The sequence below is a fragment of the Drosophila tropicalis genome, unplaced genomic scaffold (assembly GCF_018151085.1).
Source record: "Drosophila tropicalis isolate 14030-0801.00 unplaced genomic scaffold, ASM1815108v1 contig_845, whole genome shotgun sequence".
NCBI lineage: Eukaryota > Metazoa > Arthropoda > Insecta > Diptera > Drosophilidae > Drosophila > Drosophila tropicalis.
The window spans coordinates 6,064,322-6,087,722 of NW_027173338.1; the positions used below are offsets into that span (position 1 = coordinate 6,064,322).

General features: G+C 34.0%; 1 protein-coding gene across 4 annotated transcripts in view; it reads right to left on the reverse strand.

Annotated features, from left to right (window-relative positions):
- Positions 1 to 5: 5 nt before the first annotated feature.
- LOC137580561 (beta-1,4-glucuronyltransferase 1) overlaps positions 6 to 23,401 on the reverse strand; it is a 69,325-nt gene continuing 45,929 nt past the window's right edge. For 3 of the 4 annotated variants that reach the window (XM_068294653.1, XM_068294654.1, XM_068294652.1), the window contains 5 exons: positions 3,302 to 3,557; positions 2,344 to 3,242; positions 2,073 to 2,269; positions 1,901 to 2,013; positions 6 to 1,833 (listed from right to left, as the gene is read on the reverse strand). In XM_068294653.1, coding sequence (XP_068150754.1) covers positions 1,636 to 1,833; positions 1,901 to 2,013; positions 2,073 to 2,269; positions 2,344 to 3,242; positions 3,302 to 3,550 — 1,656 coding nt within the window. In that variant the 5' untranslated portion in view covers positions 3,551 to 3,557 and the 3' untranslated portion in view covers positions 6 to 1,635. Of the gene's footprint in view, positions 1,834 to 1,900; positions 2,014 to 2,072; positions 2,270 to 2,343; positions 3,243 to 3,301; positions 3,558 to 5,155; positions 5,220 to 23,401 lie in introns of those variants that run through there. The other variant, XM_068294651.1, reaches the window with a different exon arrangement.

Genomic DNA, 23,401 nt, shown 5'->3' on the forward strand with positions numbered 1-23,401 from the left:
ATTCGTTAACGTCTTACTCATCTTGTTTAATTAATAAGTTTAATGTTTTTAACATTTATATGTGCACAAGGTTGACTTAAATTGTTCCATACTAAAAAGTACAAATAAAAAACATATACAAAACTAATTTTAAGTAGTTCTTTCGTCTTGTCGTTTCACAAATATTCATTTTTTTACTGATCCTTCTTAAAATTAATGCTCGTACATGTCTTCTTCATTATTTTCATTTCATTCTTCGTTTTCTTTTTTTGTTTTGTTTTGTTTCTTTTATTTTTTGTTTGCCTTTTTACTAGTACAAATATCACGTTGTTTTTCATTTACTTGTTTTACATATTTTTCTGAGGATACGATTTTCATTTGGGGTTTAATGTATAGCAAACTTTTCAAATCTCTTGGTTTTTCTATAGTATTTGTTTCGTTTAACACACTAATTTGTTAAATTTCATTTTGCAATTGATTTAGTCTAAACTAATTTAGTCGTAAACTTCAACTTTCAAGTAGTTCTATGGCCGATTCTATGCTCTAAGCTACATTTTGGTCGTTGCCCCAAACAGAAATCGGTAAAGAGACTAACTATAATTATCTCAGGAATATTAAATGGTTAGACAATGGTTCTGGTTTTCTATGTTTTCTATCTCTCTCTTTTTTTGAGTATTTAACAAGGACACAATTACAATAGATGTAAGTAGAGTAGCTCAACTTTTGTTGTTGTTGTTGTTGTTCTTCTTGAATATGAATGGGTTTCTGAGAATGAAAAGCTTTATGCAAAAATTCAGCTATCTAATAATAATAATAAGAAAAACTAAACTTATAAGTTAATGCCTTAAAATTAAACATAGTTAATATCCTCTAATGACTGCCAAGTTATGAGTTTAAAATAAAATTCAATATACAATTATAACTTAAACAACGCGAAAAGGAACTCAAAGAAGATAAGGGAAACAAGTTTTTTGAAATGAGTGAGTTTGAAGTGGAATTGTCAAGAACTTGAAAACATCTTTCTAAATAATTATTAAAACGTTCTTTCCTAAACGTTTCAGATATGACGTTTAATTGGCATATTGATATTTTGGTTATTGCTTCTCTTTAAACAGTATTTTCGAATTATATTTTGTGGTCTATGAAAACTGCTAATTAGTTGTTTACCATTTTCGCTCATTTAAGCCGAACCTCATAACTCAAGTGAAGAAAAACAAACTGAACAAACTAACTACGTTTAACGTACTTAAGCCGTGCTTCAGGAAAGGCTTTGCGTCTACAAAAAAAGTTCCCGCCCCGAGAAAATGGCCCGAAATACTCTAACTACATAGTCGGCTAAGTCCTAAGGGCTAATTAATAGATATAGTATATATATATATGTATGTATAGTAGGTAGATATCTAGCTAACTTGTAAAACATTTTACACACTTGCAGTGCTTCGAATATCCAATTCAATGCCATAGTAAAAGATATTTTGATCAATCAATCAATTCAACGATTGACTGATCGGTTCGATCTATCTATAGCATTGCAAATATTAATAATGTAGTTAGTTCTTGTGTATGTTGTTGTTGTTGTAGTCTTTTCACATCTCTTTCCTCGCTCAATGCCAATGGGTTTCTTGTTTGAGCTCAGCTTGATTTCAGAATTAGTTACTATATCGCACAACCCTTACGCATGCCATACATTATCTTTAACTCCGGATAGATGATTTTCTTAATCAATTGATTCGTTTTTGTGGCCAACATGGCACGTCGATTGTCCTTTTTGAGCACTTTGATGCCAGGTTTATGCACCAAAAATGCATTATCCAGTATATGGAATTCATAGTCCAGGACACAGAGTGCATAGCCCTTTAAGAAATGAATCATAAATTATTTATAATTTCAGCAATTGAACAAATTGATGTGTGCGACTTACCTGTGGCATTTTGTCACTCTTGCCCTCCCAACTGAGCCGCTCATCATAATGCGGATCAGCATGCGTCCCTATATAGATGGGTTCCCAATGGACATAGTAACCAGTTCGTTTGCCTATTTCAAAGAGAAACGTGTTAATAAGTTTAGTTGTGAAAGTATATGCTTGCTCTTACCTATATGAAACACACTGAGATCGTCTGTTTCATTGGCTGCCATCCATTCTTTAGACTTTGGCACTCCATGACAACTGGCACAGACTCGCTTATGGAAGGGTATTGCTTTGCCAGAACGCAAAAGTTCCTGCAATTCGGTTTTATCATGCGGCACTGGTGAACTTTCCTCTACCTCGAAAATTGACAGTGGAAATACTCTAAAAGTAATAAGGAAGCAAAAAATTGAAAATTGATAAAGAAATATTACAAATTCAGTTTGAGGAAAACTCACCTGGGCGCCTTGCGACGCAAATAGGCTTCATTGCGGGCAATCATTTCGAGAAATTTCTTAACCAAACCCGGATTTGGATAGAGTTCAATGTCGGAGGCCAGCAGAAAATGGGTTAATGCCGCATCGCGAGCAATGTTCCGACCCACATTGACCGGATAGAGCAGCTTCTTCTGAGCCTTGTACAAGTGACCCGAACTGATATTGAAGTACGGTGCGGGAAGGGAGCAATTGTACATCGTTTTGAAGACATCCTGAGGTTTGGGCACCGCTTTGGGTATGTGCTTGGTTCCGAAATAAATGTGGAAGGTGGTGAAGGCTCGCACTAGATGACTACCGGGCAGACATTCTCTCAGATATCGTATGGAATCCAAGGTGGGTTGGAAATCTGTGCCCGGGGCATGCATGGCTATACTAACAGGAGCATTCCAGCGCTCCAGCAGTGGAATTAGATTGTCGAGGAATGTGTAATCCGCATGGGTGGTATAGGTGATGGTCTCGTGGCATTTGACTTCGCCATGATCGGCTCTAACATAGTTCTGGAGTACCCAGAAATCACCGCGCTGCAGTGTCTCCTGATTGTAGTCATGATCGTAGCAATTAAGTAGAGATTTGACACGTTCCTCCAGTTCCTTCTCATCGCCGGTGACAATGTAATTGCCGGAATCGGCTTGTGTGTTGTTCAACTCGTTGGCAGCCACTCCGGATGAACCAATGTTGCCGACAACTTGTCCTGGTTCATTGCCGCCGCTGTCATTGGCCAAGGGCGGCGGCACAGGTTCTGCCAATGGAGCGCCTGCATCCGAATTGGCAGCAGCAACTGCTCCTGAAGCTTCGACATTGCCATTACCTGCGGCTGCCTGTGCTGACAATTTGTCCTCCGACTCAAAGATTTCAACGGGCTGCAATAAATTTGAAATTAAATTCATTTTCATTAAACATTTTTCAATCTCATTCTTACATTCAAATTCTTGGGCGTGGGCTGTGAGGATGAAGACGCCGCCGATGCGGAGGCCACTTGATATGCCGCCACAATGGGCTGTTGTTGGTCCTGGAGTACGAATCCAGCGCCATTGCTGAAATTGTTGCCACCGCCTATCATCAGTTGGCTGCCTATGTAAAGGATCACTGCGATATTGATGAGGATGCTGCATCGCAGCAGCCAATTGCGGCGGGTGAACATCTTTTGGCCCAAGGGCTCAAACCGCATTGTGAAGCTGAAAAGAGGCAAAGAAACTGTTAGCAAATTTAAACAAATACAACAGATGGCGCCACTTAAATAAAATAGAGGGCGCTAATGAAACAACAAGTCTCAAACTTTACAGTTTGAGAGCAATATGAACTATAAATGGCGTTTCAGCTACCTCACTTGTTTTTTTTCATAATTTTTATCTCTTTTATTAACTAGGTAAACATTTGTTAATTTGGTTTATTCGGATATTTACTTAACTCTTCCCATAGAGGAAGTATAATCTTTTAGAACCAAGGTTAGATGAATAGATATTCGTACTATTTATATTACCAAAGGGTATTCATGGGCTTCTGCCCATAAGTTTGTAACGCCGAAAAAAGATTTTTCCGACCCCATAATATATATTCTTGATCAGCATAGAAAGACTCATTGATAAAGCCATGTCTTTAGGTCTGTCTGTGCATTATATCCATTATAAATGATATTCAAGCTCTTTTATAGCCTAAATGAGATCAAGTTTGACCATTCTTTGGATCGAAACACAATAACATGTAGATGCCTTGAATTCGTCGATAGAGAAGCCTACTTTCCTGAGAAATATTGAAACGAAAATATAGATGCAAACAGTTTGATAAAATGAAACTAAATTAAGGAGACAAAGTTAGCATCTTCTCGGTTTTGCTGATCTTTTTATATATCCATTAAAATACAGGGCTAATCTAAAGTACTTACAAAAGGAATCACCTTAATTTTCATTTTCCTATTTCATGATTTTATCCTGTGCATGTTTTGGGACACAGAAACATTTTTCAAACAACAACAATATTAACTAAACAATTCAATCATTTCATAAGCTATAGTACAACAATTAGATAAGATTTCGAAAGAGCCAGGACCAACAGCTAATGGTCTTGCAAATCGAATCAGTAAGAGTTTTTGAATTACTCTTTAACCATAGCACAAGTTGGCAAAATTTGACTTATTTGTTGTTCCAGTTTCTTTTATCTATGTGTACATTAATTTGGGGTTGCTGATCAGATTATAATCTTAGGTGACATTACTACACAGTAGTTACTTTTCTAGATAGAAAGTCACTAAACAAAACTTATGAGTCAACTGAAATAAGTTACACTACATTTACTATGCATCTTCTAATGGGTTTTCTGTTCTTCTACTTCAAACACTTGATTTTTTGGTACATCTTAGAAATCTAGGTAGCTTGTCAAAAGATTTGCTTTTAAAATTGAAAATTGAAGACGCCAAACCTTTTTTGTTTCTTTTAGTTGCTTCTCTTTTGCCGTCAAATAAGTTGTAATTTTATTAAGTTTAAAAAATTTGCAATATGAGACAAGGTTCCAAAATGTTCAAAACCTTAATGTAAAATTAAATATCTAAACCAAAAAAAAAAAAGTAAAACTTTGTCCTTATAGTCACTTTAAATCACTTCGTTTAAAAAGGTTTTCGACTTTTTGTCATTTCTTTGTTTAAAAAACATTTTAATAATTCGTCGAACAATATTTTATTTTCAAAGAACACATAAATGCAATATAAGTAAACGTTTCTCTATAACTGTTTTTTTTTTTTTTTTTTTTTTAGAGTTTTTCTTTCATCATCTTTTCTTGCCTTTTGCTCGTTTCCATTTATCTAACGATCCGACGAACCGATCCGATCAATTGACACGCTGCACACTCAACACTCGAGAGTAAACTGTTGCCAATTTCCGAGCCAAAGTCACTTTTACGTGCTCTTACTTAACTCTGCGTTACGTCCAACCTTTATTTGTACAACTTATCAATTGCTGAGACAGAATGAAAAAAAAAAACAAAAACAAGAAGATCTAAGAAAATTGTCTGCGTTGTGAAAAATGTTTGTACTTGCTATCGTAGATATTATAATAAAAAAATGTGTCGCAAAGGAAGTTGACTTGTACGTATTACGTACATACAGTTTGACAGTCACTGCACTTATTTAATGATAAACATTTTACCCCTTTCTTTATTTGAATAAGCAATAATTGACTTTGGCACGTCAATTTTAAAATATTATCTCTTAAATGTGTTTCCAAATCTTACAATTTGAATTGAGTAAGAACAATGGAAGTGCAATGGACTTTAAAGGGAAAATGTCGTTGACATTGAGATAATAGATCATAAACCCAACAGAGTACACCAAAAGCGCCAAATTAAGTTTTAGGTGTTATCAAATGGTTAAAAACGCAGCGGAAAGATTAAAAATAAATAACTTCACCCTATAATTAAACAGACAGAAGACATCAAGTGGGTGATCTAAGACTCGTTCGATAAGTGGAAGATCATTTATGTATATATAAAACTCAAAATCTATTCAAGAAATAATTAATTTTATATATCATTTAATTAATTAAGCAGAAGGGAAGAGAAGAAGGGACTTCAAAATGATGCATTGCAATTGTGCAAAAATTAATTTTAAATTTTCTTTTTTATTTTTATCTGATGTACTAAGAGTGCCAATGGCAAATCGACACAACTTTTTAATCAACTAACTAGACTTACATGGGCTAAATGCCATTTCAATATTGAAAGTAAGAATAAACATCGTGTTCGTTTGAAATGGCTTCATCAAATCAGATTGAACAAAGAAACATAAAACAAAAATATGTCAAAAAAGATTCATGTATCAAGTATTGCTTAAAAACCAAACAGAACATGCATCCACACTCTGTGTAAAAGCACTTAAGATGAGCATGAAATATAAACATTAGAATAAGCATTTTTAAGAACAATTGTCGCCTTCATTTATATACACAACACTTTTGTAAATAAAATCAGTTGATATTTGGAATTCAACGAATGAAGATCGTGTTCTTAGTTGTGGTACTAGATTTCCCTTTAGAAAGTTTATAAGTAATTAAATATTTTTGTACAAATAAGAGTTTAATTTTAAACATTATTCAGCCGTAAGGTATTAGGACATATTCAAATTCATAGAGATTATAATTACTTAATTGATTAAAATATTTATTAGATATAATATTTGTCCTATTTCTTTATTGTCATTTATACATATTTGTATGAATTTGTATGCGCCTTTGTGTTAAATTCTATTTTTTTAATTTTTTTACTTTTAAATTCTATTTATTTTTGTTTAAGCTGCACTAGTTTTACTGTAATAGTAGCTGGTTGATCTTCTATTAATCAAGATCAACTTTTTTAAACTTAGTCCCGAAATGGGCTCTTAAGATCTTATAAATATGTGAATTAATTAGTTGGTATAAAGATATAGACTTTGAGTCAATGGATATATGGATTTTGCATAAGGGCGTAAGAATGGAAACCATGAGAAAAGGCAAATTAAATCTTTATCTGGAATACATTTTTTGTTCAATCACACCCATGAATTGTTATTGTATACCTCACACAAAACTGCTCAGTCATTAGCCTAATTTAGTGATAGAAATGGCAGATATAACTAACATTTTGTTCAACTTTTTCTAACTATAAACTAAAATCAGTTACTCTGATTTGATTGTCATGTTCCACTATTTTGATTATTTATTGAATATTACATTAAAATATCATAGAATTAGGTATCAAAATATCCCTCATTTGATTGTTAAACTCTTTACTTTTGAGAAAACTTAAGCTTGCACACAACAAGTATGATTTTTTCGTGTCAATATTCATTTACAGGAGGATTATGGTATTATGGAAAAATATATGTAAATTTTAAGAGAGAAATAGAACACTTGTCAAACTTTCTATAGTAGACAATAATGACTCGAAGCATTAATCTTTTTCTGAGTGAAAAGCATGTCAGAAATATAATTATTCAAGTATTTGCTTCAAAAATCTAATTTGCCAAACACGAAATAGCCGTTAAATAAACAAAAGTGACAAAGCCAAAATAAAAATAGAAAAGAACATTGAAATTTCGTTCACTTCTAGCAAAAAAAAAAAAAACACTTTCGAGAGGAAAACAATTAAGAGAAGGTAGGCCAAGCCAAGCCCTTATAGTAATACAATATAAAATACTTGTGAGGTGCCCAGTTAGAGATTTCTATGGAATACAAATTTTGTTTTCGAACCTTTAAACCTGCGGCAGGTTCATTCATTAATGGACATACATATATGTATCTCCCTAGGGGGGCTACACGCGCTTTTTCAAAATAATATAAAAAGACAGCAACAAACCTTCAACCTTTTTTTCTTTTTGTTGTTGTTTTGCTTTGCTTTGATGAGGTTGATGATGGATTTGTGAGGTAGGTGAGATATTCGCGAGTTGTTTCAAGTTCATTGCACCTAACAATAAAAAGAAATGACAACAACAACAATAACTGAAAACGTCGTCCAACTCCTTGAGAGGACTGAAAAGTGCCACCGGTTTTTATGTGTTTCTGGGGCAACGTATGATGAATTTGCATAGCCGTCGGGCCTATCCAACAAGTCCCCCACTTACTCTACGATAAAAAAAACCTATATACATATGTACATATCGGTGTATAAATAATCCGCACACGCACAACACACACACACACAAACACACACACTTATGCAGGGGAGCACAGGAAACCAAACAACCAACTGAGAGCAAAAATTCTGCGGTCTGGCCGCCGGGCAATTTGATAAAAATCTTTCAAAAAAATAAAAAAAAGTTGCGCGCGCGCGCTCCTTGGCCCTCTGATGGTCGCTCAGCAACAAGTCTTAAGTTTTTTTTCTTTCTTTCCCCTCTTTCATTCTTACATTTGGCATCATAATCGTGTGTATAGAGTTCAATGGCTGCCCGTTTGGTTGCTTTTTGGTTTTTGATTTTGATTTTCGCTCAGAAGCCTCGTTCAATCCGTTTGTATAGCGTATCTCTCTCTCTCTCTCTCGCTACCCACTCAGTGAACTGGTGTGATTATGCAAAACACCGGCAGACGGACGGACAAAAAGATAGACAAACTGACAAGCCAGAAAAGAAAATTTGGAGCAAAACGTGAGAATTTTTATGAGTTTTCAATTTGCCAGCTTGATGTTTGCCTCGTTTCGTTCGTTTTGTGAAGAGCGACACACGTTTTGACATGGATTGTTCTAACTGAAATTGTCGGTTATTGAGATACAAAAGTGGAAATTGAATTCGAGTGTGGGTAGCAGTTGCGAGTAATAATTCCCATGGATGGAGGGAGAGAAAAGATTTGATTTTTGGGGCTTAAAATTTGTAAGCCAAACTGACCTTGATTACAATTACACAAGAACAAATAAATCAAGATACATTTGCTGAGATTTTTGATAAGAAAATTGAATTTATAATATGTACTTTATTTCATTAACTGATTGATATAATAATAAGTTATAAAAAATTTGTGTATTTTGATATTGAACTTCATACATGTAAGAAAATTTACTTGGTTTCTTGGGTTTCAATAAAATTGTTACAAATTCTTAACCAGGAAACTGTAAAGATTCGTGCAACTTTGATTCTATTTAGGTATTTTTTTGCTTCTACAATAAGAATTTGAAAAATATTTGTAACCTCAGAATTCCTTTAACTTGATATTTGAATACTAAAACGGGACTAGAAATCGATGAAAATAACAATTTAAAGATATTTTCATTAAGCTCAATTTAGTCAAAATGTGATAAATGTTTTAAATTTATATGTTTAACAACGAAAGGCAGGCAGGAAGTTGAGACAATCTGTTAGGATAACATTTAAAAACTTGAATCTGTAAGATACTTCGCTGTAATATTTCAAAATAAGATACTGAATCAAAGGATCAGTTTAACTTGAGTCATTCAGAGCTTTTGCATAACCTTTCCGACCTTGGAAAACCACTTACAAAGGATTATTAGCCAAATTTTCATTACTGGAATTTCTAGTGCTGACTCATCTCATTGTACTGATCAAGAATATATATAAATATGTATTTTATATTATGTGTTGTCTAAATGACTATACTTTTAGTAATATGTATAAAAATAAACTACATTAATGGACTCTTATCAATGATATGTACCTATAAATTGCATTGGAAGTTGATTTATCTTTTGTTTGCCTTAAAAGTTGAAGAATTTCTAGGAAATTTGATAGGCACATATAAAAGTTTATGGCCATTTGAAAATATATTTTCACACGTTTCACCATTCGTTTTATTCTTTCTCTTTTTTTTTGGCAGTAGTTTTCAAAGAAATTTTATGTATTTATGTAGATATTTGCAAGAATCTTAATTGTAGTGTAGGAAATTTCTTTTCTTAGCACTGTTACTTCCTTATTAGACCCCTCCAGTGCCGCAGCAATAAATACATAGTTCCCTAGTTCCCCTTTCATGTATGTATGTGTGTGTGTGTAGACTCAACCGTGTGCGACTCAAAGTCATTTGCCATTTGTGCAAACAATTTGCTGCGTCTCATGTTACGACTTTTCTTCTCCTGACTTCACACAAAAAACAGAAAGGAAAAAAAAAAAACGATCCCCACAGCCCATAACAGCCACAACACAAGACGAAACATTTGATGAGGGAGAGGATGGCGATGGCGACGGCGACTACGACGAGAAAAAATCATCGAAGAAATGCCAAACTGCAATTGACTTGCATGACCATAAAAATTAAGTTATATACACCAACCGAAAGAGAGGGAGAGACAGAAAGAGACCTAAGCAACAAAAAAAACCAAAGGCAAAAGTTGCTTCTAGCCTCCTCCTTGGTGTCCTTCTTCCCCCCTCCCCCTGACAACTTCTACTACCAACTAAAGCGCAAAAATAAAGTCGAGTGAAATTGCTGCTGTAATATATTTTAATAGCACAGTACACTACCAACAACTAAACGAGGGAGGGAGGTGGAGGAGAAAAAAAAGCAGAAGAGGCCGGAAAAACTCTGGCCGTCGATCGTCGTCGTCGTCATCATCGTCGTTTGGGTACGTTTTTACTTTGGTCAGTTAGCAACAGTGGCAACAGAGTGAGATACATGAAAAAGACCTTTTGGTCAAAAAAATGTTTGACTTGCCTTGTTCCCCTCCCTCTTTCTCATTACATTCTCTATCTCTATCGTTTTCTCTTCGTCTGTTGTATTTACTGCTGTTTGCCTTATTATGTCTAATTAGATTGCGATGGCCTGATGTTTTCTAACTATTTTGTGTACATAAGGACTGTAACGAAAAGAAACTGCACACTTTTAGTTTATTGTAAGTTGTTAGTATCAATTGAACACTAAATTAAACAAGTGACTGTTTATCTATGTCCACATTATGTTTCAACATATTTCTTATATAAAAATAACATTTTTGAATAGAGTAATTTATTTTTCAATTAGTCTCTTTATAAAAAACCGTAACGAATAAATAATGGGATTACTTATTTCACTTATTCACAGATTGTAAAAGAAGAGTTTGGTGGGAAATAAGTTTTGACAGAAATCTCTTGCGAAAACTAAAACTACGTGAACAGATTGTCTTCGATACAGTCCTAAGTGGGCCTTTTTCTTAATAGTTTACTGTACAAAAGGAGGAAGCATTGAAGCCATTGAGGAATGCCTTATTATTATTTTTGGCATATTTTTCAGGCAACAGCACAAGGGATGAGCTTGGTTTGGATGAAGTGATTGGACCGTCTATGATTTAGCTGGGTGGAGAGGTTAATGCAAAGGACCAAAAGTTAAACAAAGATCTTGAAAAATATGCAAATTCTCAATGAAGAAGTTTCTTGAATTTAATATTGGGGAAAAGTTAATTGAAACAATATTTTTGTCTAAAAAAAACCCGATGAGTTATAAATATCTCATACATTAAATTACACACAAAGACAGAAAATGTGTAATATCTAACACCAATTTAGTCAATCATTGGAGAAATGGATAAACACATAATTAACGATAATTGCACATTAATAAATATCAAAAGCAGAAGCAGTAACCAAAAAATCCACAGATAACTAAGGGAGACTTTTATGTCCTATGTGCATTTAATGAGGCGACTTTTTCCTCAAGCATGAGAGGGAGACTCTAATGGGCTGACTCTGCTCGACTTGGACTTTCGCCTTTTTTTGTCTTTGGTTTTTGTTCTGTTCTTCTATGGTTTACTTCCACATTAGATACAGACACACATTTTGGTGAGTTCAGATGGTCGAGGGACAAGGGACTCGGGTCAAGGAATGATGAATGCCCAAATGCCTGTCAAACTTTGTTTACTCTTTACGTTTGTTTATATGTTATTGTTCCGCTAAGGAGTGAACAAACAGGAGAAAAACTAACAGCGACCATAAAAATATTGAACTTATATTGGAAATGACAGTAAAAATGAATTATAACTGTATAACGGCATGAGCCATGTCCAGTTTCAAGATAATAGTTCTGTGTTTGTGTGTGTGTTTTTGTAGTGTAGGTAACTTAATATGATTTATGCCCCATAAAAAAAGAAGGTCAACTTAATAATACCCTGTAGAATGTTCAAGACTTGTCGTTAGTTTTAAAGTTTATATTTTACTATTCCATTTAGCTCTTCTCTTGTCTACAGGGTCTCTAGACTAAGTCCAACATACTGATGGGTCATAGGAAATCTAAGTAATTCTTAAAGGTATCTATAGTCCACCTACTAGTTACTACCTAGAACATTTCAAAAGCTTGTGAAAGGAGGCTCTCACTTAATATATGTACATATGCATCAACATTAATGGATGACAAAATTATTCATTGATTCATACTAATTTCGATTGAATACAGCGTCCATTAGTACATTTGCTTTTAAGATCTTAAGATACCTTTGCAGACTAGTAAGCTATAAAAAGAATCCGTAGTTAGCGTTGCAAAGTAAATTCAAACGGCACTTGGCCACGAATTAGCCATGCCAATTAGGTACTAAAAACAAAACACTATTAACTTAAGATACTGCGAAATACTGCAGAATGCTTTTAAATCGTTTTTTGCCAAGAATTTTGATTAGCAGCATCAATCAAATGATATGGCAGGGTTATAAAAATGTTAATCACCTCTGACTCTCTAGTCAGGAACAAATTGTGAGATAAAAATAGATTTTATCACATTTACGTTTGAGGCTAACCACATTGTGGTGCTTTTTTTTTTGTGGTTATTTCTTCATTTTTGAACTTTGCCTTAGAAAATTCACTTTTGAAAAGGAAGACAATTGTTAGTGTTAAAGGAAATTACGCAAAAAGTTTTATGACAATCAAACAAAAAAACTTGTTTAGTAATTTCAGCAAGTTCAAAAATTGACAGATGGCAATAAATATTGAATTGCCAATATTGATTAGCATTAAAAGTTAAGTGAAAAAAGAAGAAAACAAATACGGCTTCTTTTTATTATCAAAGAAGAATATGTTAAATGGTGCCATAAAATCTTGTCAGCATTTACTATTATCTAAAACAATCTAATGCCAAATATGATGATAGATATGGAATCATTCGGCTGTGCTGAAGATAGCATCTTTAATATTTATATCTGAATCGTAATTTTGAAAAATGTATCTAGGAATAAACGTTTTCATGTGGCTTATAGTGATTGTAAGGCTTTCCCATAAGCTTGAATATCCAAATTATTTAAATAAATTTGATTTTACACTGTTTTTAGTTGTGTTATTGTTGTGACATTATTTGAAAGACGTAGTCAGCTAGTAACTGAATATATGAAATATATAGAAAATTTTCTTATACCTTTTATATTCATTAGAATGGAAATGCATGTTAAACAAAGCAAAGGCTATAATTTGTTATTAAGAAAATGCGAGAATATGGAAAAATACTTGATAGTTAAAGTTATATTTGGTATCTGATATGGTCTTGGTATGTTTTGTGGTTTCCTAGCACTTAGCTGGGTCATTCTAAGGAACCAAGCATTAAAGTTACAATCTAATGGCTAAAACTAAAATAAGCCACAACTTTAATGACAGTTACAATGAAATTGCCTTTAATTAATGGCTGCAACGAAAAGCAACAAACACTGACTGACAAACACATGAAAACCTACTTACAGTCTATCTAAGGGTAAACATTCTTTGTAAATAAATCAAGCGAATGACTGACCAACTGACTGTCTAACTGTGTTTCTGAGGACGAAAGGGCAAGGGTGAATGCTATTTAAAGGAGAAGCCTCAATTAGATGGGTTTGAGAGAATAAGGAAATGCCGACCATAAAATTAACTATCACGTGCACGGAAATAGAAATGAATTGTTCAAAATATTTGAATAATTAATACAAAGATCTGACTAAACTCTATGAAACGTTGGAAATTTTCTCAGCCAAGAAAAAAAGGATATGAAATTTTGAGTTATGTATGCCTATATTATCTATGTACATACGTACTTGTATCTTAACTATTGTTATTTTTGATGATGATAATTATTTGTCATGGCCAATGAATGTATATGTAATAGGAGCCCCATACAAATATATAAATGAAAGCGCATGTAATTATTATTATAATGATACACGGTCACGGAAATATCAAATCAAGCTACTACTATTTCCCATCTATATACATAACTATATAGTATATATAGATTTTTGTGTGGTTTCTTTTATACGTTTCTGTTCATTCGTTTTTTTTTTTTTGTGTTTGTGTTTTTGACTTTAAGCTTTGCTTATTAACACAATTTGCTGTTTGTTTAGGCCTGCAAAAGTTCTCGACACGCAAGTTGGCTTTAAACATTTTTCTTTGCATAAGTTAAAATATGCAAAACGCAAAAACAAAAACAACAATTGTGAAATTAAAAGTTTTTCGTTTTTATTCCTGGGGGTAGCCACCAAAAAAAAGAAGAAATAAAGACCCCTCCAACGAGAAAATATTTGCCGAAATAAAATTGCGTGAGATGTTAAAAAAAAAAAAAAAAATGCCAGGGAACTAAATCCCCCAGAATTAAGTTTTGATCCCTTTGGGGCTAATCATAATTTTCGTCGTTGCCAAATGAGTTATTTGTATTTTGAAAAAAAAAAAAAAATTAATAAAAGGTTCCATAATGAGTTCCTTTAGCAATTTTTTTTTTTTTTTTTTTTTTTTGTAATAAGAATGAGTTTTCATTAAAAATAGATTAAATGAGATTTCCAATTAAAAAGCTATCCTCATCAAATCTTCTTACCAGGGTTGAGGTTTCTCTTTGGCTTCAAATTCATTGGCACTTTAAATTCAGTTTAAAAAATAAACTATAACAAAAATTTGTATATACTGCCAATTCATTGGTCTCCTCATAAATGAAATAAAAGTTATATAGCATTATAAATATTTTAAGAAATTGTTAAATACTATTGGTTTCATTGCACACTATGAATATGCCACAATTAATGTCCACAATCCCTGGAGAAACCTCCTACAGTTTAGAATTCTCTAAGATCCTTCATAAAAAACTATAAATCTCCATCTTTTCTTTGATTCGACGGAGCGAAATGCTTGCTCAAGCCCGGAATGAAATATCTTTAGTTGTCAAATTATTAAACAATTTCTTATTAAAATTATATAAAAGATTAGTATTAACTTAGATTATATGGGCAACATTTTGGGAAGTCATGTATAAAAAGTAGGTGAATTTATGATTTAAAATTATAATTTATTAATCAAAGTGCAAGCTTGCTGGAGAAATCAGAAAGAGAAACGAGTCACAAGTAATAAAATCTTTAACCTACTTCAATCTCTAAGTGCAACTGCATAACTTAACAAAAAAAAATTAAGAAAAATAAATGAAGTACAATATGCAAGGAGAAAAGTACGTTTAATGAATAAAAAAATGTAAAAAACTAAAAAATTTGCTATTTATTCAACTTTTTTTTCTCCATGAAAGTAAATAATAATAAAATTCGCAGTTTTATCCAGGAAATTATGTCATGTGTATAACTTTGAAATTATAAAAAAAAAAAAAACAAAGTTGAAAGTACTTTTTTTGTGTTGTGATTTTTATATCACTTCATAACAAATCCATTTTTGTGGAATTATAGACGTGACTAGCCTACGACATTAGGATGAGCGACATTGAATTACTTAGAAATACATTTTTTTTTGACTACAGCCTTAAAATATTGAACAATTTAAACTTGAACTATATTACCCTTGACATAAAAACGCATAAGCAAAAGAAACGAAACAAAAAAACAAATCAAATCATAAGAATTTGCTTATCAGGCCGGCACAACAACGCACATTTATATTACTCATTCGACATGTATGACGTGGGGAATTTCTCTTGAATGGATTCATGAATTTCTTTAGTGGGCAGCACGTGAGTTCTTAAATAAGAATAAAGAAACAGAAACAGCAACAGAAAGAGAGAGAGAGAGAGATGGAGAAAAAAATCGATTGGTTTTGACCTCATAGACGCGTAACACATTTAGGTAGCTCTGCGGCATTAGGTGACTGCCAACTTTGCCAACTTGTCTCGTTCTCTTTGTCCGTCATTGTCGACGCCGTCGTCGTCCGTCCCTCTGTCTCTGTCGCTGTCGCTGTCTTTGCTGGCTCTTTCTCTCAATATACGGACACGACGGTGCATTGGCACTAATGAAGCGGCTGCCAGCCAGCGACAAATGCGACAAAAAGCGAAAGGCAAACAAACACGCCATATTCAATGGGGGTGAACCCGCTGTAAGTCCCAATTCCAATTTCCACTTTTTTTTTGTGTTTCGTTTTTTTTTTTTGTTTTTTGTGTGTTCTTTTTTAACATTCGCCTTTCGTTTTTGCTGCCTATTTATGGGCGTTTGCAACACGCGATCAAAGTAGAAAAAAAAAAGACCTCCCCGAAAATAAAGTAATGGAGACCAGCAAACATAACACACCAAAAAAACACCAATAAATTTGGCGCAGGATCCAAGTAAAAACACAAGGAAAAGTGAATAGAGTAATGGAAGGAAAACAGATGACAAAGCATAGATAAAACTATAATTTAAGTTTAATGGCGTTTGGCTGCAGTCAAAAACCGATCGAAAATGGAAAGTGGCATAACACGAATCATAACAAAGCCAAACATAGTCTAAAGATATAATAAACCTACTTTAGAACTTCTTTGGCTAAAAATATATTCTATTTAATTACAAAGTCTTTTTCAAAATTCCCTTACCTAAGATTTTTGGCACCCAATCTAGAGTAAACTTTATTAAGCCCCATAAGCTGATAGTAAAAATATGTATAAAAGTTGGACGTTGACCAAAATAAAAGCCATAAACTGTTAAAGATTACAGACTACAGCATTTTTATTTACACTTTCCCCATTAAACGAAACATTTTTGGGCCTTGCATGAAAATCCATTTGAAACTTCTATTAAAGCTAAAGGTCCCAGTGAAACAATAAATAAACTCTATCAGAAATGAAGAATCTTGTGTTATGTCATCGCAGGCTATCTATTAAATGGCATGGAACAAACAATTGTAATGCGTTTTTGGGGTTTTTGGTTTTGGCGCCCAACGTGGGGGAATACCCATAACCAAGCTAATACTCATTGTGCCACGTCAAATGCAAATGCGGCGACATTAATGCGCATAATGAGCGACAACATGACAAAAACGGAAAACTAGGCGTAACATCACGCCCCTCACACACACACACACACACGGAAAACATGGACACATACACACACACGCACACCCACACATTGGTAGAAGGCGCGTTGAGAGCAGGTGTGCGTTTTGAATCGATTATCTGATGCCGGGGCACAGAAAAGGGCACACGCAAAAATACTATCTGAAAAATATAACGCGAAATGCGACACAAATATCCACACACACCCTCACATATCGAAGCTTGTTGTGTCTGTCGTCGTAATTTCATTAATTACGTTCCGTTCGGTTCGTTTTTTCTTCTTTTTCTGTGTTCTCTCTATGGAATGTATCTGCATCTACGGTGTCTGACGTTTTACGTTGTGGCCCCAGCTAATGTCATTTTCATTATCGTTTACATGCATTATGTGATTTGGCCATTAATTGATTGGACACCAGTTCGTTGCCACCCCCACATCAAGTGACGTAATTGTGTAAGGCTTTCTGTTTGGCAATTGTCAAGTGAGGTGTGTGGAGGACAGGGCATACCATTGCAGATACTTGAGAGACATTTGCGTACATTTGCAAGTGACATAATGAAATTTCTTGTCTCTCGTATCTTTTGACTTACATGATTAGCACTTAATGAGAGTAACCAATTAGCAGATGCAACCAAGGACATGCAACCAACATACCTAGAAAGAAGAAGAATATATTTGTGTGATAAGAATAACAAGAATCGTGCAAATTAAACAGGCTACTACTTAATACGGTAGAGCAGTTTATATGTTCCTATTAAAATGTATTTAGTGGAAAACAAAACTCAAGAAAATTGCTGTATATACTATAGATTTAGATTTTAGATATTAGATTTTAAAGGATTTTCATAAACCCTTGCTAACCCCCTTCTACAGTTGTATTGACCCATTTCATTTTCGATTTTATAGATTACACACTTGAAAGATATCGATGGCGTGCCAATTAAGAACACGAAACGTAAATTAGCTCACAATTAATCATTTTGTTTTAATTACAAGAAAGAGACGACTCCTAGTAACTTTCAAGCAAAACTTTTACTTGGCAGACAAATTTAAATAATTGAACTAGGAAATATTTTTTGTTATCTATGAACTTAAAGGAAAACCCTTTGTTGCAATTTTTAAACTTTACTTACTTTTCTTAGTATTTAAGAAACGATATGCAAAATAATTTGCAAGCAATCCAATTTCCCTTTTTGCCGTTTTGAGGAAAACTTTCTTGAGCTTTAAGTTGAAAACAATTTGAGTTCGGTGTGCACGCAACGTGAATATAATATGAGAAATAAAGTAAGTGCGTTTACACAACACAATGTTGATGACAAGACACAGTGAAAGTGGCAAAGAAAAAAGAAAAACAAGTAAAGTCAGACAGGCAGAAGAGAAAAGATGATGATGTTGATGGTGATGGCAACCAAGACGCCTTAAAGTAGGCAACGAAAAGCAAACGCCAAAAGTCACTCAACAAACACACACACTCACACAGAGGAGAAAGACAGGAGAGAGAAATACATTTATTTATTTATGCAGAAGGTAAGCCAAATGGCAAATGGCAAAAACACGTGCAGAATGCGCGCAAAATTTCGCTGCCTTCAATTTTGCCATATATTTCCGTCCGTCCGCCTCCTTCCTTTACTCAATTCAACTGAATGCACAGAGTTTCCGCCCCACCATCGTTACGATGGTTGCCTTGCTCCTGTGTACCATTTAATAGCTACATTTAATATCACTTGTTGGTCTCGCTTTCTCTCTAAAATTGGAAGGATGGATGGTAAAATGGGTAGTTTTTGGTGGGTGTGGTAAGCCGCCACTTTTGTGATAGCGACAATTTGTTGTTAAATGTTGTTTGCGGCCATCCAATGAAAATCGAAATTTCAATTTAGGTTTAGAGCATAAGTTCTTAAAGTTAATTTGGAGCCGCTTTATACATATGTACATATGTACACTCATTGCCTTCTCTCACGTACAAACATAAAAACAATTTTTATCGTTTAATGCGATTCGTTTACATTTCATTAACTTCAAATGAACATAAAGCAATATTATACGCAATCCAACAAATATTTATATAAATCGTAAACATACGGCTTCGCTTCACTATCTATCTATATTTGTCCTTGCCAAAAACGATGATAAATCCTTTGCTGATAGGATTAACGCCAGACATACATAAATACAAAAGCATCGCAACTGAGATTCCCAAACACAGCCACCACAAAAAAGAAACAAAAAACCAAAATAAAAGGGAAAATGTTCGATTTTTTTTTTGTGGTAACCGGCAAACCGACAAACCGAACAACCGTAAAGAAACAACAGAATGAACAATGTGCACAAAATGTTATACAAATATTTTTACACATGCGAGTGGAATACTTGAACACGAGTGCTTTGTTGTATTTATTTTTGGGTATTTAGTTCTATTGATCCATATAAATGTGTGTGTGTGTGTGTGTTTGTGGAAGTTCCAAAAGTCAACTGGATACAATGAAACATACATAAAACTTCTTAATAGTTTTAAGATCTGGTTAAAGGGGGCGTTACATTGTCCTACAATCTTTGTGGGCTATAACTAGTGCCTAAGCAGTTGAACACATTATTAATAGATGAAAGACATCCTAATATATGGTAATTGTGAGTTAGGTATCAAAGGAAGTTGAAGTCACTTAGGGATTTGCATTGGTGCTACAACGAATAATTAAATACTTAACTGAATAAGAATTAAGACAAGCGGATAAACGACTGCTTTTATAAAAACATCAGGGAACTATAACCTTTCGAACTGCTGAATACTTATGATCCATTTCACTCCCAAAGATATAAATTAGTTAAATTCAATCTTTTTAGATAGTGACACTTTGTGAAGATTAAATTAAACCTTAAATCAATGAAGATCTGTAGATTGCCTTAACCACAGTCTGAAAAAATCTACTTTAATTACTTGTTTCATATTTGACTACTTATTATGTTATAACTATTGTTTTATAATCAATTTCTAATTAATAAAATGCTTTTGTTTTCAATTAATACAAACTTTTTAAACAACATATCTGCAAATTATGTTTACTCACAGCTTATAATTGAAATTGTTTAAATATTATTATTCACCGCAAAAAAAAATTTGAATAGCAAACAAATTCAAATTATAAGCAAACAATTCTGGTGGGTAAGTACATAAAATATGTGCAAACCTTTGGAGTACGTGAATGCATAAAAAAATAAATAAATATATAACATATAGCATGTACTAAAATGTATAAACATTACTTTAATGACTCTTTAGAGAATTGCTCTGAATCACTTTATTAATGAGAGATAACAGCACCATTGTCTAATATTATAATGGGCTGGTGGTGTTGGAAGACCGTTAACCTTAACCTAAACATTAGCTAATCACCTGCATGCAGCCTACAATTATCTATGTCTATTAATACAAGTTATTTTCACAAGACCTGAACCGAAGATGTTACCCACTAGCGGGGGGTAATTGCAACGCCTGCTTATGAAATGAAGACATTATGGCCAAAACGCCTGCCCAGAGTTGGCTACCAACTAGCCACCTTCATTCAAGTAGGAAGCGTTCGAAGTGGAGGCAGGCCTTCAAAAAATAATAATAAAAATACGCTAGGCTGCCGCTCATTTCATGCGCATTTAACTAATCTGTCATCTAATCCGTGTGTTGCATCTTTCACTGCAGACTCTTTCATCAGACTTCTTACCTTGACTGGTGGCGGCGGCGGCGGCAAGACTTCGTCGTCTCTCTCTCTCTTTTTTTGTACAATGGAGAAAAAAGGCAAAACAATTAACTTGTACATTTGTACATACATTGAAGAGGCAGTTCGTTGCTTGTAACAGGAAACGTGATAGTGAATAGAAAATATTTTTTCTTCAATTCTTAAAAGCATTTGATGCGGTGTTCTCTCTCTCTGGCCTGACGGCTGGCAGCTTTACTAGATTGCCTGACATTCGGTGATAAAACCCACAGAGCCAAATGCAGATGCATTCGACTGCAACTTTGCATTGCATTGTTGCGCCATTTCCTCTCTCTCTCTCTCCCACTGTGTCTTCTCAAGTTGGAACTTCTATGTTTCTATATTTGCTTTTCTTTTCATTTTTCTTTCCAGTCGCTTCTTTTTCGTTTTTTATGTTCTTATTATTTCTATTTTTTTTTTTGTTTGTCTCGGCCACTTTCATTTTACAGACGAGTGCATCCATTTGATGTTTTGTTGCTAGTCGTTTTCCCTCGTCTTTTATCAGTTGGCCATTGTGTTTGCCTATTTCCCCAGTGAAAAGTGAGACTGACTGACTGGTAGCGGATAACAGCAGCACTGGAAGCACTCTGACTTGGCATCAGTTGATAAGAACACAATATGCTGCCTGCTCTTCGTTTAGAACAATGCAATCAAAGGAACGACTTTCAATTACCCTGTATTATTTGAATAAGCAGACAATTCTTAAATTCTTAGAGAGTTTCTTTAATTACAGAATTAACTGGACAGCCATGTTATAGATAGCTAATTGGGATACATTGAAGAAACTTCAAGGTAATCAAAATGTCTAAAAAAAACTATGATATACATACGACAGATCGTTGGTACTTATATCCAAGATCCAACATCCAGTTACCCTACCAATACTAATCCACATATAATATATAACTATTCAATCATTAAATGGGTTAAACTCCATTGTTCTAAACTTCTAAACTAACCCTCGACCAACATAGAAATAAATTTAATTTTAATTGAAATTGTCGCCATTTTTGGTTGGCTTCATAGGGACTTCTGCACAAGAACCTCCTCCAGTTTTTGGTCTCTGGTTATTCCCAGTGGTTTTGTTACCACATTTCATTTGGCCTTCGCTCTGAGTTCCCTGTAAGTTATTTCTCATCTGTGTTTTTTTTTTATTATTTGTTTTCTTACTTATTTTTGATTAGCCCCTCCCAACAACAATTTTTACAACTTGCAATTAAACATAAGTTGGTTGCCAGCTCCCTTCCTTGGTGGGTAATTTTGTAGTTGTTGTTGCTCTCGGTGTTGCTGTTGCTATTCCCTCTTGCTCCTACTTCTACTCCTCGCCCACTTGGCGACCAACTATTTATGGCGCTAACATAATTCAGCTAAAAAGTAGACGGTGTATGTACTTGAAGTCTGGCAGCAAAAAAAAAAAATAAAAACAACAACCTTGGCTTTGGTGTTCGACTACAACGAAGCTACAGCTCAAGCTCCCCAGCCCCAGCTGGGACTTGGACTTGGGTGCTTCTCTTTTGGCATTGCGTGTTGCGCATGCGCATTGCGTTTGGTATTAATTTTTATTTTTATAATTTTTTTGCTTTTATTTTGTTGCCGCCGGCTGCTAATGTTACCCACTTCAATTGGCCATATTTATTTTTTTGCCTTTTATTGAAAATAATGACTGACCGAGCAAATAACTGACTGACTGACTGACTTGGCTTGGCCCCTTTTGCTTAAGCTGATTTTTTTTCTCTTTTGTTTTTTTTTTTTTAGTGTTCATTCATACATAATAATTTATGGCTTATAACGTTTTAGGCAAATGGTTAATTTAGTTAGTGAGCCTTGAAGGCTGTGTTTATTTTTTTATTGCTTTTTCTTCGCTTAATGAAGGTTTTCGGCACATTTTAGTATTGAGGAAGCGCTTCATGCTGATAGCCTTGCAAGTGATAAGCAAACTTCAATAAGAATTTTATGCAAATTAGTGAGTAATTTTTACAGCATGACGCCATAACTAACTAGTACTTCACAGATTATGATGGTATGTAAGTTTTTAAGCGATGAGTAAATCATCTTTGGACCAAGTCACCCAATCAATTGCAACGCCAACAGAGAACAACCAGTTATCCGATGCTTTTCTGTTGGATGAAGTACGTTGTTGCCCAGGGCCCAGGGGCTCGGGTTCTGACCTCTGTTAATTTATGTTTGCTTCGCTTCATTTACTCGTTTTGTATCATAAAACTAATTAAAAAGCCTTGGCGCTAAAAATATACATACAAACATAACGTCTACATCTTTAGATGTTTAATACACACATAATTATGTATATAATCTTGATGGTTATGCTAGACTTTAATTGTCAATATAGAGGACTTTGATAAATTGTTTTTCTCTTTTCTTACTATGCGTCACAAATCTACAAAAATAAAAAATTAAGCCCGTTGTCTAATGATTAATTCATCATTGACAAAAAAAAAAGACTTAAATATCATTATCGTTTTTGTATTAGTCATTTAGTTTCTAGCTAAAACTGTGCTGTAAGCTCTAGGAATAAGTTAGATCAAAGTGCGTAAGATCATGGCCATTAGATGATATAATTATTATAAAGTGTAAGTAATAAAAGAGTAAGTAGACTTGGAATTACTTTTATGTGGGCCCTGTAACAGTTTAAGATCTGGTCAAAAGAT